This window comes from Zootoca vivipara, chromosome 12 (genome assembly GCF_963506605.1).
Source record: "Zootoca vivipara chromosome 12, rZooViv1.1, whole genome shotgun sequence".
In the NCBI taxonomy this organism is placed as follows: Eukaryota; Metazoa; Chordata; class Lepidosauria; order Squamata; family Lacertidae; genus Zootoca; species Zootoca vivipara.
In genome coordinates, this window is record NC_083287.1 from 53389126 (window position 1) to 53405923 (window position 16798).

General features: G+C 43.5%; 1 protein-coding gene across 8 annotated transcripts in view; it reads right to left on the reverse strand.

Annotated features, from left to right (window-relative positions):
* The window catches only part of LOC118092184 (meiosis-specific coiled-coil domain-containing protein MEIOC-like), a 28222-nt gene extending 11794 nt beyond the window's left edge, over positions 1 to 16428 (reverse strand). Inside the window, exons 1-8 of one of the 8 annotated variants that reach the window (XM_060280988.1) lie at positions 14077 to 16291; positions 12929 to 13092; positions 10643 to 10774; positions 9270 to 9436; positions 6552 to 6653; positions 2371 to 4135; positions 943 to 1077; positions 422 to 602 (exon numbers count right to left, since the gene is read on the reverse strand). In XM_060280988.1, the coding sequence (XP_060136971.1) occupies positions 422 to 602; positions 943 to 1077; positions 2371 to 4135; positions 6552 to 6653; positions 9270 to 9436; positions 10643 to 10684 (2392 nt within the window). In that variant the 5' untranslated portion in view covers positions 10685 to 10774; positions 12929 to 13092; positions 14077 to 16291. Of the gene's footprint in view, positions 1 to 421; positions 603 to 942; positions 1078 to 2370; positions 4136 to 6551; positions 6654 to 9269; positions 9437 to 10642; positions 10775 to 12928; positions 16293 to 16332 lie in introns of those variants that run through there. The other 7 variants (XM_060280990.1, XM_060280984.1, XM_060280985.1 and 4 more) reach the window with 7 other exon arrangements.
* Positions 16429 to 16798: the final 370 nt, after the last annotated feature.

Here is a 16798-nt window from a genome sequence, read left to right on the forward strand (position 1 = left end):
AATGCATCCCTGGGTTATTTGTGGGGCATAGGAATTCGTTCATTATTATTTTTCAAAATACAGTTTGGCCCCCCACAAGGTCTGAGGGACAGTGGACCGGCCCCCTGCTGAAAAGGTTTGCCGACCTCTGTCTTATACAGAGCCAGGCCACTGGTGCATCAGACAGATGACATTCTCAGTCACACCTGGAGATGCTGAGGATTGATCTTGGGCTTTTCTGCATGCAAAACAGCTGCTCCACCAGTGAATTATGACTCTGCCCCCTAATGCCTGCTTTAACAACGTGATCATTATATAAAATAGAGTAGGCTTTTCACTTCAGAGTGCAGATTTAACCAAAACCCATATTAAGATTTCTCTCTCTGAATGGTAACATTAATACAAAAGTCCGTTTTGCAGGTACCACATAGAAATTACTTGCCTTTTTCATTGTTGTAACGAGGTATCCCTTGCCTCTGATGATTAGCAGCATTAACAATCTCATCCTTGCGTCTTGCTCGTGTAGCACAGATAGCTTCCAAATGACATCTTAAAGTGGCAGATATATTACCATGGACAGGATTACCACAAAGGCGTTCCATTTTCCCAAGTAAAGTGTGTACCTAAAAAAGAAGAATACTTCATTAGACTTTTTAATACTTAAAAACAATCAGATAGCCAAAATCACGTGACAGCAGCTAGGCACTTCATGCTGAATGTGAGAACACAGCTAATCTAAATTTAGTAGAAAATATTTTGGAGGAGAAGCAGTTAAAAGCAATTCATCCATGAATACAAGCGACATTCCTCATTGCAGCATGAGAAACATAAAACTATGTTATGAAATTACTGACAGGCAGGCAGGGAAAACAGAGGAAGCAAGGAAATAAGTGAAGTGGCCCTTCAGGGTTCAAGCATCCAGCCATCCTCAGCATCAACCAGATCTTGGGTGAGTGTGCTTACTCTCGCCTGCTCTCGGAACTGGTCCACAATCAGACGATCCACTCGGGAAGGCTTGTCAGGAAGCCGGGAGAAGGGAGTGCTATTTGAGCTGGATACCCGCTTCCCTGGGAAGTTTCTGGCCAGATCTGCCTCTGCCTGAAGAGAAAGCAATAGAATTAATGGAATATGTTCCTCTCTATTGCTCTTTCCCATCCTCTCCACCCATTTGTAGCTGGCGAGAAATAAAGTAAAAATGCTTCCCAGTTTCCTACCATCAACCCACAAATGCCTACCGACAAAAAACACTCAGGCAGTGAACAACAGGCACTACCGTGTTTCTCCTAAAATAAGACACGTCTTATATTTATTTTTCTGCCCAAAAAACACAACATGGCTTATTTTCAGGGGATGTCTTTTTTTTTTAAGCTACTACCCTGGGAGGCTCGGCTCGCCGCAGCCGACGTCCTCCCAGCCGGAACGCTCCGCAGCGCTTTGCCCCACAGCGAGCCCTTCAAGGCACCGCCACCGCCACCACCGCCGTTGGCCACCAGGTGCTGCTGCGGATGCGACGTGAGCTCCTCCTTCCGCTGGCCGCCGCTCATTGTCCTTTTCTGCCGCGGCCGCCTCCCTCCCTCCCCGCCGGGCCGCTGCTGGGTCGGGGCTCGAGCGGGAGCCGGCAATGACAGGCGCACCGCCGCCGCCTCCCTCCCTCCCCGCCAGGCCGCTGCTGGGTCGGGGCTCGAACAGGCGCCGGCAAAGACAGCAGCGCGTGCCTGTCTTTGCCGGCTCCCACTCGAGCCCCGACCCAGCAGCGGCCCGGCGGGGAGGGAGGGAGGCGGCGGCGGTGCGCCTGTCATTGCCGGCTCCCGCTCGAGCCCCGACCCAGCAGCGGCCCGGCGGGGAGGGAGGGAGGTGGCCGCGGCCGAAAAGGACAATGAGCGGCGGCCAGCGGAAGGAGGAGCCGACGTCGCATCCGCAGCAGCACCTGGTGGCCAACGGCGGTGGTGGCGGTGGCGGCGCCTTGAAGGGCTCGCTGTGGGGCAAAGCGCTGCGGAGCGACTCAGCGAGACCCAGCGGGACCTGGGAGAGACAATACCCCAACACGTCTTATTTTTGGGGGATGTCTTTTTTTTTTTTTCGAAAATCGTGCCATGGCTTATTTTAGAGGCACGTCTTATTTTAGGAGAAACACGGTATATACAGTTTAATCATTCTTTGCCATGTAAGAAGACATTTTCAGTCTTGCCCCAGTCCTCCTGGAAGCTGGGGACAACGAAGAAGCCATGCAGATTATGCTATCCAAACTTGGAAAAAGATTTGTCAGATGAGATATGGTCCCCAGTCCTGGTTTCCCTACCTCTCCACAATGTTACCAGTAATGCTATTAACATAAAAGCTAATGTCACTATTAACTTCTCCGAGGTTTCCCCTTACTAGAGACTACATTACCTTTTTCCGCTCCCTCTCAAGTGCTCTCCACTGTTCGTAACAATCTTCTAGATGACTATGAAGTTCATTTGCAGCTCCACTGCGATGCTTTGGAGGTCTATAGTGGTTAAGAGGTGGTGGAAAGGCAAAGTATTGCGCAGGCAAATCTCCACAGAAGAGTTCGTTAAAGAAAGGACTCAAATAGGGTAGGTCATCATAGTGAAGGAGGTCAGCGAGTTCAGACAATGGAAAAGGCAATGGGGGAAATGCAACATTAGCTGGTGATGAAAATGCGGGAGGATTAAATGGAGGAAAATTAGGTATATGTTTATAATCAGGCATTAATGGGAAGAGAGGTAGGAAAGAAGGATTGATGAAATCAGACAAATTGCTGCCATTCTGTTCTTCTGTTCTTCTCAATATATCAGGCTGCATTTGATTTGGGCTTGCATAGCCTGGGTGTGGAATCCAATTATTTTTATGTCTTCTCTCATTCTGCCTAGTTCTCTCATCAGTACAGAACTGGCTTTGCTTTTTATGAAAACTATAGTGTTTTGCAGACTCACTTACAGAATGCTTTTGTGACAGCCACCTGGAGGAAGCATTAGTGGATACTTCACTACAGGATCCCTCTCTAGTAGCTAAGGAATCCTTCTGGGTGTGTCCAATAGGGTTAGGTTGCTTCCTATTTTCATTGCAGTTTGAAAACCCTGAGCTGTTAGGAATGTTAGCAGAGATGTGTTTCCCATCTTTTCTTGAGTTCAACATTGGTGCCACTTGTGAATAAGAAGGCTGGGCTACAGATTGACTGGTGGAGCATCCACCAGACTGAGTTGAATACCTTGAAGACAACTGAGAACTCATTTGCTTTTGCTTCCCATAAGTTGAAAACGATGTCGCCACCGGATTTAGTATCTTACTATCCAGCCATGTATATCCATTGTAAGATGAATTCATATTCTGTAGTGCTGGCTTAAGAGGCAAGTGATTACAGGATGCTTTCTGATGTTGTAAGGACATCTTACATTCAGTATTGCCAAAGTTCCCCTCTGTAGTGATGCAACTGTGGTTATTTTGTGGGTGGTTTGCCTGCGGTTTTGCATTCCTTCCTTCTGGAAAGCTAGTCTCTTTATTAAGTGGACTGAGAAGGTATGGAGATGAGCAACTAAACTGTTGAGAGTCATAAGCAGCTGTACCATCTGTATATCTTAAATTTGGCTGGATCACTGGATCCCATATTCCATCAGCGGGAGAATTAGACAATTGAGTGAAATATTTGTTTGATCCTTCTGTATCATTTTTCCCAAGCATGCCTCTTGCATTGTCAGCTTTCTGGAGTTCTTTAGCAGTATTCATGCTATCTTTTATTCTAGTATGAGATGAGAAAGTGCTAAAATCAGTATGGCTCTTCCCATTGCCACTGTTTAACTGATTTTTGTTATAATTGGGTACATTCTGATATGCAAGTCCACTTTGGTGATTGATTCCATTACTCTTAAAAGCCTTGTTTTCTGAATCAGCATTCTTCAAAATCTCATCAGGTGACTGACTGCAAGGATCAGAAGTCACAAGCCAGGATCCTATAACATGGAGATCTTCAAGTTCTTTCTTTAGTAATTCTACAGATGATGACTTCTGCAAGCTTTCTTCATAAATATTTTGAGTACCAACTGAGTTTGTAGGATCTTCATTTTCCACGCATTTTGTAGGAAAAAGCCCTGAGAAGTTTTCAGTTTTTTCAAAGTCTGATGACCACACGGGTGGAAATAATCTTGATAGAGAATTCCTGTAACAAACCAACAATTTAGTGCTAAAGACATTTTGTTTCTACAACGTAACAGGTGAAGCTGCTTTATACATTCAAATTAATGAACCACCTGCCACTGTATTATCTACATTTAACAAGCCAGAGGTATTTTCAAGCCCACTGGTTGATATCCCTTTTCTTCTGGAAATGTCAGAGACTGAACCCCATTTGCCTCCTCTAAAAATCGTTGTTTTCATACATTCAGAAAAACATGCCATTTATGCTGAAAACATTAAAATGTGAGGATTAATATACCGTACTCTTTTGCTGAGCTGAATATCATCTTATGAGTTTTATTATGGTGAAAGAGCAGAACAGCTTGACCTATATAGAAGATCTGGGGGATGAGGTGAAGCAATCTTAGCCTAATATAGAATTGTAGAGTTGGAAGAGACCCAAAGGGTCATCTAGTCCAACCCCCTGTAATGCAGGAATCCCAACTAAAGCATCCGTGATAGATGGCCACCCAACCTCTGCTTAAAACCTCCAAGCAAGGAGAGTCCACAACCTCCATAGGGAGACCATTCCACTCTTACTGTCAGAAAGTTCTTGCTGATGTTTAGTCGGAATCTGCTTTCTTGTAACTTGAAGCCTTTGGTTCGGGTTCTACCCTCCAGAGTATATATGCTTAGATTAATATGACTACCTAGGAAACCTTTCCTGCCAGCTAAGGCTAACTGCAGAACCAGGGGAAGATTTTTCTTTTTGTAATCATGGCTGGACAGGGAAGTGTTAAACCTCCGCTCCCCGCAAGCTAGTTTGATTAAAATTACCCTCTGTGCCTTATATTACATTTTTAAACCCTGATGTATGTAGTTGCTAACAATACAACTAACTCTGAGCCTTAGAAGCAGACCAAATAGGCTGATTTTACAGGAATGTTATTAGTTATTCTACAGGGTATTAATTGTTTTATTAGGAATAGCATCTCACTACATTGGGCAAGCCATAAAGTGCTGCCCTATGGGATCAGTGAAAGTATTTTTTTTCTTTTTGGAGCTCTGAAGGAATCTCACTCCTAGTTCTGAAGTAGTTAGCATTTTAAGTGCCATCTGCTGGTGGAGATAGGTATTTATTTACCAGTTTAGACTGCAACACTAAAAGAAAGAACCATTTAAACAAGTCCAATCTGCTTCTTTTCCTACAATTATCTAGATCAAATAAGGCTCTGGTTGCCATCCTTGAGTGCTATTGAATTCAATCTGATATTCTGAAGGACTCCTCTAGACAACCTGTTTAGCAAGGCCGGGGGGGGGGGGGGGTCGGGTCTTATCATATAGACAGCCCAAGACCTCCATACACACTGCCCAGGCTTTTGCCCAGGGGAGGTCACTTCAATGCTGCTAATGCAGTGGTTTGACTTCACCCCTGGAGGCTCACTCCATTGTCTCTTCAGACAGATGGATGCCAACCTCCTGATCTGCTCACATCCAACTTACAGAGAGGTTAGACTACATCTGGGCTTCATTGAGCATTTGTTATGATTTGTCTGTGAGGCTATATGTCAATGAGCAAGGTGTTTACCATTGGTTAATCTCCTACTTTTCAAACCAGTTTCCCATCACCTTATAAACAGCAAAAGTCTGGGCTTTTTAAAGTGGATTGGTTGTGCTATGTCAACAGAGCCCTTAATTCATTTTAACTGTGCAAACTTAGGGCTTCTTCACACTTCTGCTTGTCCAGCCACTTTTCCCTAGGAAAACCCACTGCTTATTGTTGAATCAGAACATATGTCAAATCATTTTTCCTTTAGCTTGATGTTTGTTCTGATTCAGTGGTAAACTGCAGGTTTTCCCAGGGAAAGTATAAGGGCAAATGAAAGAATGCTTTGAAAGCTTGGGACAAATGAAAAACCTCTTGGATACATGGAACAAGCAGAAGTGTGGACAAGCCCTTAAAGTTTTAATATGTCCTTTAATTCCTTCCACTAAAGACTTAAATGTGCTTAGGGTCAAGAGTTAGTAAAGGTAGGGAGAGAACAGTTTTCGTGAAGCTTATAAAGGTAAAGGTAAAGGGACCCCTGACCATTAGGTCCAGTCGTGACCCACTCTGGGGTTGCGGCACTCATCTCGCGTTATTGGCCAAGGGAGCTGGCGTACAGCTTCCAGGTCATGTGGCCAGCATGACAAAGCTGCTTCTGGCGAACCAGAGCAGCACACGGAAACGCCGTTTACCTTCCCGCTGTAGCGGTGCCTATTTATCTACTTGCACTTTGACGTGCTTTTGAACTGCTAGGTTGGCAGGAGCTGGGACCGAGCAACGGGAGCTCACCCCGTCGCAGGGATTCGAACCGCTGACTTTCTGATTGGCAAGCCCTAGGCTCTGTGGTTTAACCCACAGTGAAGTTTATAGGTGACCTTAAAATAGATATTTATATAAATAGTCATCAGCTTACCAGCCTGTAACAGGTTCTTGCTTGCTTGGCTCCTCTAGGATGCTTGTCACTAAGCCAAACATATCAGGGCCGTTGCCAGAATAAGATAAATTTACCTGTGTTCTGAAAAGAGAGATATTTGAGTATCACCTGTACCAAGAATCTAAGAAGAATGAGCCTCCTAAATGTAGTACCTTTAGTTTAGTTTTTTTTTCAGAGCAATATTGTCATGTTACTGACCAGTTCCATAAGCCACCTCAACCTTGGTGGAGGCAACATAAAATAAATAAGGTAAACAGAATAAACAATTAATAAAAGCATTTGGGAAACTGAGAAGCAGTATTTACTGAAATTAATAAGCACTTCAAATATGAAAAAGCTCAAGTAGATCAAGAAGATCAGAGAGCCACTAATGCATGGGAAATAAGAAACACTGTGTGTAGTGGGGAGGTGATAGGATGAGATGTGAGAATGGAACTAATACATGAGAAGTTAATTGTCTTCCATTGTATCTTCCCACCACTTTTAAAGCTGGAGAGAACAACATGACCAAATAAAGAATCTTGTTCTGTTTTTAATCTTATACATACTAATCCCAGCATAACCACATTCCCAAATGACACGAATGAAGAAAGGGTATGTGCAGAAATTCTAAGCCAAACAAGCCATAGAGTAATCTTGATTTTAGAAAACGTATAGAAATGGAAAGAAGCGAAAGAAAACCAGACCAAAATCAGCAAATGAGAGCTTGCAATCATTTCATAAGCAAACAAGCCAAAGTCAGACGTTGTGAAGTAAATTCAGCACCAGTTTGACAGCAGAGCTTTGGAGCAAGAGACAAAATGCAGATATTACAGAAAACATCAGTAAATGGAAAAAGACAGAAAAGGAAGCAACATTGAGCACTGTGCACAGTGTACTATGAAGACTCACAACCTGGTATAATTAAAATGAACTCCCTTCTTAACCTGGCTTCTCTCCAACTTATTAGGCAAAAAGCCAATATAGCTCCCGCTAATTTTTTTAATATGGCATTTTAACAATGTCACCAAGCATTATTAAAACTGGGATACAAACATCAAGCGAGGAGACTTGATTCATCAGAACAGCATATGGAAATAGGATACCGTGTTTCTCCAAAAATAAGACACCGTCTTATATTTATTTTTCCTCAAAAAAAACAAAACACGGTGGCTTATTTTCAGGGGATGTCTTATTTTTTTTTATTAAGTATGGTACAGTTTATTAAGTATGGTACAGTTTAACCTACAAGGTTAAACTGCCTATCACTATGGTTTATTTTTGGGGTATGGCTTATTTTCGGAGAAACACGGAACTTCACTGTATCACTTATATCAAAATATTGTTCACAGCAAACCTGTGAGACATGCTGTGGCGAATTTGAAACTGTTATGTCATGTTTTTGTTTCACAACCAACCTATCCAAGGGTTAACCCAGACTCCTGGTTAACTGGCAGCAACATTCCATGGGAGGCGTGGCCTGCATGGGGTTTAGATGGAAGAGGGGAACAGTTATGTGAGTTGGCGGTTGTTGGGGTTTTTGTGTGGGAGCTTGGGTGGTTGTGGAGAAGGTAGAATTTAGAGTAGATGAAGTAGTTGAAAGATATTCTGTTATTTGATTACCAAGAACGTTACCTGTGAAATTAAGTTTGTACCAATGTTACCAGAAAGCAACCATTAAGATTCAAGCCAATAAATATCCATCTTTAAAGTGTCACATTAGTAATCGTCTATTTCAATTTCCAGCTAAGGTACCCATGAACCCAGGTGGTGGGGAACTCTTTTAAACTGTCAAAACTGCCTTTTAGAGGAGAAAGGTCAGTTTGTGGCTGAGAGTGCACCAAGAAAAGGGGGGAGCTAAAGGAGGAGACAGGTTCTGAGTGATAATAAAGTTACCTCAGGAAGGAGGCTAGCTTTACAGTAAGGGAGGTTCTAGTGAAGGGAAACCCTTATCTGAGCGCACATAGGAACAGCCTTTTTTATAGCCCCAAGTCTATATAGGTACCTGGTCACGTTTAGGCTGGAAGAGGACCCTCTTTTATTTTTGAAAACCCACAAGTGCTAGAGGGTTTAAAGAAAGGCTAGAGGAATAAGTGGGAGGTTTGATTTACCTCAGAAATCCCTGCTAGTGCTTTTAATAATTGAGAGGTCAGAGTTATAAGACGGAAAGTGAGAGGGACTTTCGTCGCACATGCAATTACTGCAAAAAGGGGAGAAGTTTAAATATAAGGGATTAGTTCTGAAAATGGAGAGGATATGTTTCCTAAGTCACTCTATTTACTACATTAAGCTGTATCATCATGCACTGTCCAAATTACAACTGCAACAAAGTTAGCCATACACTACAGGAGAAAGAAGTTCTATTCTGTAACAATATCTTCACCGCAAACAATTAAGTAATGTTAAGGAATAGTACTATATAAAAATTTGCTGAAAGGTGTACCCAGTAGCATAGCAGGGGAAGTGTGTGTGGGGGGTGTACCCAGGGCTCATCCATACTTCTTGTCCCACTCCTTTCCCTTGGGGAAAACCACTCTTTAGAAGCTCAATTGGAGCAAAGAGCAATTTGTGATTTTCCTGGGAAAGGTGCAGGGCAAGGGGGAAACTGCTCACACCAGTGCTTTCTAGGCACAGGACAAGCACAAGTGCGGACCAGCCGTCTATCAATCCATTTGTAGATTTCTAGAAAAAAACCACAAGGTGGCAATCACTTCATACCTTTTTTTGGTGCAGCCATGTAATGAGGCAATAGCATTGGCATCATCTCCACATGTTGACCAGCTACTGTAAAACTGGGGAGACTCCACAGTGGGCGGTGTGTTAGTTATTCCTCCAAACAAAGGAGAGAAGAGCTGTGTGTCCATTTCTTGCTTAGTGCGGTTTACCTGAGTTGAAATTCAAGAGGGAGACATTTTAAGGGCAAAAAGCTTTTTACAGGCCAAATGACCAGACAAGCTCATTTTGCTGCCTTCCCTTTTGATATTAGAAAATGAAACAAAAGTGAGTTATTTTTGTCATTACTGTTCTACAATAATGAAGCATGGTGAAAAGGTACAAGTACTGGCAGTTATGACATGCAATGCCTTGCTTTAGAAGTGTACTCACAGATCAACACACTCACACCACATTTTGGTAAAGCATGTATGTTCCTACAGAGCTACCAGTATTAACTGCACATATGGGAGTCTTCTGAGCGACAGCAGAAAGTAAGTAATAGAGCTCAAAGGAGATCTAGAGGAAGACTATATTCACCAGTGAGCACAAGGAGAGTGTGATGTCAACACAGCCCTCCCTCCCAAGACAAAATTTAAGATTAGTACTGCATTCTCTACACAGCTACCATTGTTTAAGAGAGTGTGACTTACTTTGATTGTATTCATACATGCTTAAAAAGGGGAAACATGTAATGCTGTCCCCACCCTGCCTTACCCAATTGTCAGAGAATACAGAGTACTCTGTGCAAACTACAATAAATAACCAGTTGGTAAACAGGACTGCATTTATGCTTCATGTAGAGTTAAGAGGTTGAATTGCATGGAATGACGCAAAGTAACATTTACTTGATTTTTGCCTAGAAGGACTTCTTACTGTTCAGGGAGAGCCTGAAAAATACATTTGGGCACCAGGGGGGAACCTCCAGGCTGCAGGCCTAATTAGGCTTCCCTAACGTGGTTTTCAAAAAAAAACAACCACTCTCACCTGTTGATTACCTGACATATACCTAGCAAATCATCAGAGCATGTCTATACTACAAAAAATGAAAAAAAAATCATTCCAGTAGCACCTTAAAGACCAACTAAGTTTGTCATAGGTATGACAAACACTGAAACAGAAGTCACCAGAGCCTTATGTATAGTCAGAAGGTGGAGAGGGGTATTACTCAGAAGGGTGGTGGGAATGGGTGATTGGCTGATAGGAGTGGTAAACCTGTTGATGACTGTTAACGACTGTTTAGAACAACTGCTTTGTCTATACTACCAGACTCTTCCGGGATAGTCCTGCTTCATTTCGGAACTGCTACACACAACACACCCTGCATTTGCCAGGAGGGTGAATGATTCCTAATAAAATTTTATTTGCTGTGGGCTTACCTGTGGCTCATAATGACTTAATGTGATGCTTTGCTTAACCATATCTTCATTTTCAGTGTGCAGATTCTTGTTTGTAAAATGAGTTGCATTTCCCAACAGACAGAGGTTTGAAGCCTTAACCACAGGTCTCACCTGTTCAAACATAATCCAGCATTACAGTTAATAGTAGCTTGCAAAACATTTAATAAAGCTAACATAATTAAAAGTGACGTGGCATTCTCCCCAGTATTTTGATGAAAAAATCTGCAAAAGTAAACCAATAAAATGAGAAAACATTCAATATACTATTGTCCTCCTTTCTAAGGCTCCGTTGCTTTCCAACCCAGTAAGAAACATTCCTTGACAAGTACAAATACTTGCTGCTAAATGTGCACCTTGAATTCCAAAACAATCTGTGAAATGCTGTACTAAAGTCTGCAGACTGGCAGATTAAAGACTAAATTACATGTGATGCCTGGCTGTGTGGAGCTTGTCCCATCCTTTTTACTTTTTACACACACACAAAATGCAGTTGCATAGGTAGGCTACAAATCAAAGTGCAGGGCCAACATGTCTTGAACCCCTTCCCTTTGTGCTCCTTTGGGGACTAAAACTGAAGCCCTCCATTTCCCTTTTGCCCTGCAAGAGAAACAATATGGCTACCTTCATTTTCCCAATACAGCAACACAATGCGGCTGAAGTAGTGCTGAAAAGTTCTGCATCATAACTTTGTGTATCTTGCCAATGGTAAGCCATCTATTTCTTCTTCCTTTCTTCAAATTTATATCACTTATCTACTTCAATTAAACTCTCTTATTATTTTGTTAGCTTTATATTTATGTATTTTCCTAGTGGCAATGCCTCTACTTGCATTGTTCACTGACACCTACCCACCCACCCCTTAAACTTCACCAACCCCCCTCCCCTCACCCCCTGCCCCCTCCTATCACAGCTCACCAAACCACCACTCCTTCTATTTACACTGAAGTAGCTTGCCGAAGAATGGATGCTTTTGAATTATGGTGCTGGGGGAGACTCTTGAGAGTCCCATGGACTGCAAGATCAAACCTATCCATTCTGAAGGAAATCAGCCCTGGGTGCCCACTGGAAGGACAGATCATGAAGCTGAGGCTCCAATACTTTGGCCACCTCATGAGAAGAGAAGACTCCCTGGGAAAGACCCTGATGTTGGGAAAGATGGAGGGCACAAGGAGAAGGGGACGACAGAGGACGAGATGGTTGGACAGTGTTCTCGAAGCTACGAACATGAGTTTGACCAAACTGCGGGAGGCAGTGGAAGACAGGAGTGCCTGGCGTGCTCTGGTCCATGGGGTCACAAGAGTCGGACACAACAACAAGAAGCTTGCCTGACTTGCCACTTCTTTCCTCTTCACCCGCTGCTGCTGAAGGTTTCTTTTATTCTTTCTTTTTTTGAGGGAGTGAGCTATCATTGAGCTATCATTGAGTTCACAATGTCAGTTGTCTATGGCTAAGCAAACTGCAGTGTGACAAAATCTCGGAATATGCCCCAATCTCCAAGCAATTCCAGGGGCTCCAGCCTCCTACCCAAGGTTTGGTTTACTTGGAATGAGGAACAGCAGACTGTGGTGTCTTTAGGCTGTATGGCTTACAACCTGAGTCTACAATGCAGGAGCTCACAGTATTAATATCCCAGAAGACCTTGCTTCTCCCATAGTCACAGTCTTGGAATCAAGCAGACATCAAACAAGGCCAGGCATCCCCAAACTGCGGCCCTCCAGATGTTTTGGCCTACAACTCCCATGATCCCTAGCTAACAGGACCAGTGGTAAGGGATGGTGGGAATTGTAGTCCAAAACATCTGGATGGCCGAAGTTTGGGGATGCCTGAACAAGGCTCTCATTCTCTGGCTTCTGCCAGTGGCCTGCTTCTAGCCCAGCTCCCACACACTCAACTCTGGCTCTTGTCCTTCTACCCTCCAGGTGAAAGAGGGGGACCCTCTGACACAAAGCTACATCCTTTGTTAATGTATTTTTAATCTTTGGTTGGAAGCCGCCCAGAGTGGCTGGGGTAGAAATAAATAAATAAATAAATACTTTGTTATTCTAAGGACCATACTTAGGTGGTAACTAGATGTTGCTATTACCTACAGGTATATAGGAACACTTTTCAAAAGTGTTGAAAAACACCTTTGTTAAGAAACCAGAAGCCTTCTTACTTGGGATAAGTGGAGATGAAATACCTAGGAAGGATGTTACTTTTTTTTCCTGTATGCCACAACAGCTGCAAGAATTTTAATTGCAAAGAATTGGAAGAATGAAGAATTACCAACAGTGGATGAATGGCAGAAGAAGTTGATAGAATATATGGAACTGGCTGAGTTGACCAGGAGACTTCGGGATCGGAGTGAAGAAGCAGTGGAAGAAGATTTTAGGAACATCATCTCTTTGACCAGGGAGCCTCTTGATATGGCCTAAAAGGGCCTGCATCTGCTGCTGAGTGAGAGAGACAGATTGGGGATGCACAGGCCAAGTTTTAAAACTTATATTACTTTCCTGTATTAGCAAACTGCAACCTTTCTCTCCACACTCCACTGAGGCAGATAGAAAATTTTCTGCTTCCCAATACAAGTTTTATGGATGGATATAATGCCAGTCAAATAGGGCAATTTTGAAATCATACAGGAACCATGGGTGCCTATATAATAAATATAAATGCAAAATTATTTGGGCATGTTAAAATTAGTATGTTAACAGTTTTAAGTGTTTTAATTTTCTCTCTTGGGATTTCTTAGAACATATGTTAAGTTATCATGGCCTTAAAATATCTACAAGCATTCCATTAAAATACTTTCAAATAAAGCTTTGAATTCGTTTGAGTATTTTGGGAAGATGAAGCAGCATTCATGCTGCAATCCTATACACACATACCTGAGAGTAAGGTCCATTGAACTCAACAGTTCTTACTTCTGAGTAGACATGTCTAGGATTGTGCCATAAGTGCAGTTTATTTGAAATCGAAATTTCAGTTCAAATACTTGCAGCTACTTGGGGGGAAAATAGAAATTATAAGGCATATAAAATTGACATAGTGTATATTTTTAGTTTTATAAAAAATAGTCAAGCATGCTAAATTAGAGCCAAATCTATTTAGGGCATTGCAAACCTTTCACATTAAAAGTTTTCCAGAAAATCCACATCATCTCCCCACTCAAAAGTGGTTTCAAGTATCTGGTTAACATACCCCTTGACATTTAATCTCTCATGTCTTCAGCATTTTGAGTAAAGAAACTCAGAAATTCCCTGTTTAGAGAAATGACAACACCACCACCTTTCTAACCATACAGCAAATTCAGCTTATTTAAATGCAACTTTGCAGAAGTTACTCTTTGCATTTTACACCTTCCCTCCCCAAATTCAAAGTGCAGGAAGGGGTAGAAATTAAATTCCCCACCCCACTTAAATGTCCAAACAAACCTGCACAGGGTTTATATTACAGTAGTTGCTTCTTGCATATACATCTTAACTTGAACACAAACCCGAGACAGAAAGTCAGGCACAGGCACAGGCATTCAGCTCTGGTGCAAATTTCAATCTAACAGCTATACTGTGTTACATCGCACCTTGTCCAACTGCCCTCAATGCTGCTATGTGACGCTTACACATGACAACTCTGTTACTACTCAGATACAGAAACTGTTGCCAGGCTATTGTGTTTCTTCTCCACCCACTGAAGCAGGATAAACAAAGCGAGGAGAATGCAGGGTTGGGTCTAAACACAGACACAGATTCGGAAGAAAAACTAACAGCATTATCAAGTACTGTAACTCACATGCTCTAAGAACCACATTTAATCTGCACACAACCAACCAACAGGAAGTCTCATGGTACTATAAAGCCACAATGCATTTTCCAAACATAAATTCTTGTTTGGACAGATCTGAAGTGATATGCCTCCCCACAAAGATTTCAGAATGCCAAAGGCTCTGTCTGCCTTTGCAAAAACAAGAGAAACACCAAGCTTACGTTTTTGGCCTTCTTCCTTTACAGCCAGCCTCAGTTGTGCCTGGTGTCACTGGAATACCAGTATGCGAAAGTATTATGGGAATGTAGCTTTCAGACTATTGTGAAACAGCAATAAAGTACAAGGCTCTATTACTGCAGTAATTCCCCAAAAACCTGCAAGAGGTGTCCTATTGTACATACAGAATGAACTGGGAAGGGGCATAAATTAACTATTCTGTTCTCTATGTCTGGCTAGAATGTAGTTTCTATGTGAAAAGAGCTCTCTTCTGCTTCCTATCCTTTTAACATTCATAAGAAACAATACAGTACAGTACAGTACCCATAAAAAACAAAAGTAATAGTTGCATAATACCTTTATTGAGATAATAAATAAGCAGGTTTTAAAATTTCTCTCTAGCCCACAGGTCCCATGTAATGCAGAGTGTGAAAGTGAACAACAAATGTGGTTGCTGATACACTGTATTACCGAAGGAGATTGATTTTAGGTGTAGAATTGGAAATAACATCAACAGAAACTGAATTTGGGTAGTGTCATCTAGTGGCTAGAGGGTACTAAACCAGTTCTTTATTTCACTTTGTGTTTTCTGCCTCATGGGTTACCTGCGTGTCCCAGCTAGGACTAGAGACATAATCCGGTTAACTGTTGACTTTCACATTTTCAAAGGGAGAGCAGCTATGCTTCTGTCCTATAACCTTATACACCAAGCGTTCTCCAGCCCAGCTAAACCTGCATTAGCAGTTCCCTCATTCCATCTTATTATTAAACTACATTCTGGAATTTATTTATTTTCATCTAGCAGACAACAGCTTTTATTCCTTTTTAACATCTCTTTCATAACCCAAATGAAGAGTTTTAATGAACACAAAGCTCACTTACTTTTGCTTCCTTCATACAGCCCCAATGAAGGCACTCCCCCACTTTCCCTTTCTTTTCTTGGATGAGAGAAGGCAATAATACAAAGCCACCCTTTGGAATGACAGGTATGCTCAGTGAGAGTTTAGCAATCCACAAGTCACTGGAAGGCCATGGCTGATTTAAATGCAAATCCACCTGCTCAAGGACTGCAGTTTTAAACACAGGCCAATTTATTCACTGTGTCAGATTTAGATTTTTATCAGCCTGGTGGCAAGATGCTTTGCTGTGTAGACAAAGCTAAATGAGATTGGGGGTGGGCCACGTACACCACCCTGGAGCTCCTTGGAGAGGTGGTATAAAAATGTAATAAGCAAATGAATCAATGAATAGATATACTGTATGGAGTAGCAAAGGATGTGTCATTACCAAGGCTGGCCCAAGACATTCCGCCCCTTGAGTTGAACCACCAAAACAGGCATAGGCAACCTTCGGCCCTCCAGATGTTTTGGACTACAATTCCCATCATCCCTGACCACTGGTCCTGCTAGCTAGGGATCATGGGAGTTGTAGGCCAGAACCTTTGGAGGGCCGAAGATTGCCTATGCCTGCACCAAAACGACACCCCCACCCACCCGCCAGGGAAGGAGGAGGGAGGGAAGAACGACACCAGGATCCGCTGCCCCTGTGGATTCTGCCGCGGCCTGAGGCGCTCGCCTCACATTCGCCTCACGTCCCGGGTGGGCTGGCGCTGACTTCAACTATCCCGCCCCACGTCCCCTAGACCCTGTCACGGGCGCAAATAGGGCCGCCCCTCTTTCCCCTTCCCCGCCGCGCCTCCCGCAGGGCCTCACCTCTGGCCTCCGGATCCCTCCTGAGAGGGGAACAGCCAGAGCACGGGCGCCGTCCGCCACCATCTCCCCTCCTCCTCCTTTTCCTTCCCGCCTCAGCAACAGGGGCGGGCGCTGGTTGGACGGAGGGAGGGAGGGAGGGAAAAGTGGGCGGGGCCTGCCGCCAGATTATTCTCTTTCGCCGCCGGCTCCCGCAAATAGATGGCGAGGGGGCGGGGACACGAGCGTGCGTCTGTCTCTAGCAACTCCGCCCACCTTGACACCCGGCCGGGAACAGCCCAGGCGCGGCTGGTGTGTGTGCGCGCGCGCTCCGCCCCGCGAAATGCGAAAGTTCGAAGCGCCTTTTTTGAACGGCGCGCGCGCGCCACTGCCCCCGCCCGCGCCGCGCGATTGAAAAGACGTTAACGGCTGTTAGGCTAAACTGCCGAACGGGATGGGGGTTGGAAGAAACCATTTTGGTCGCGGGGGA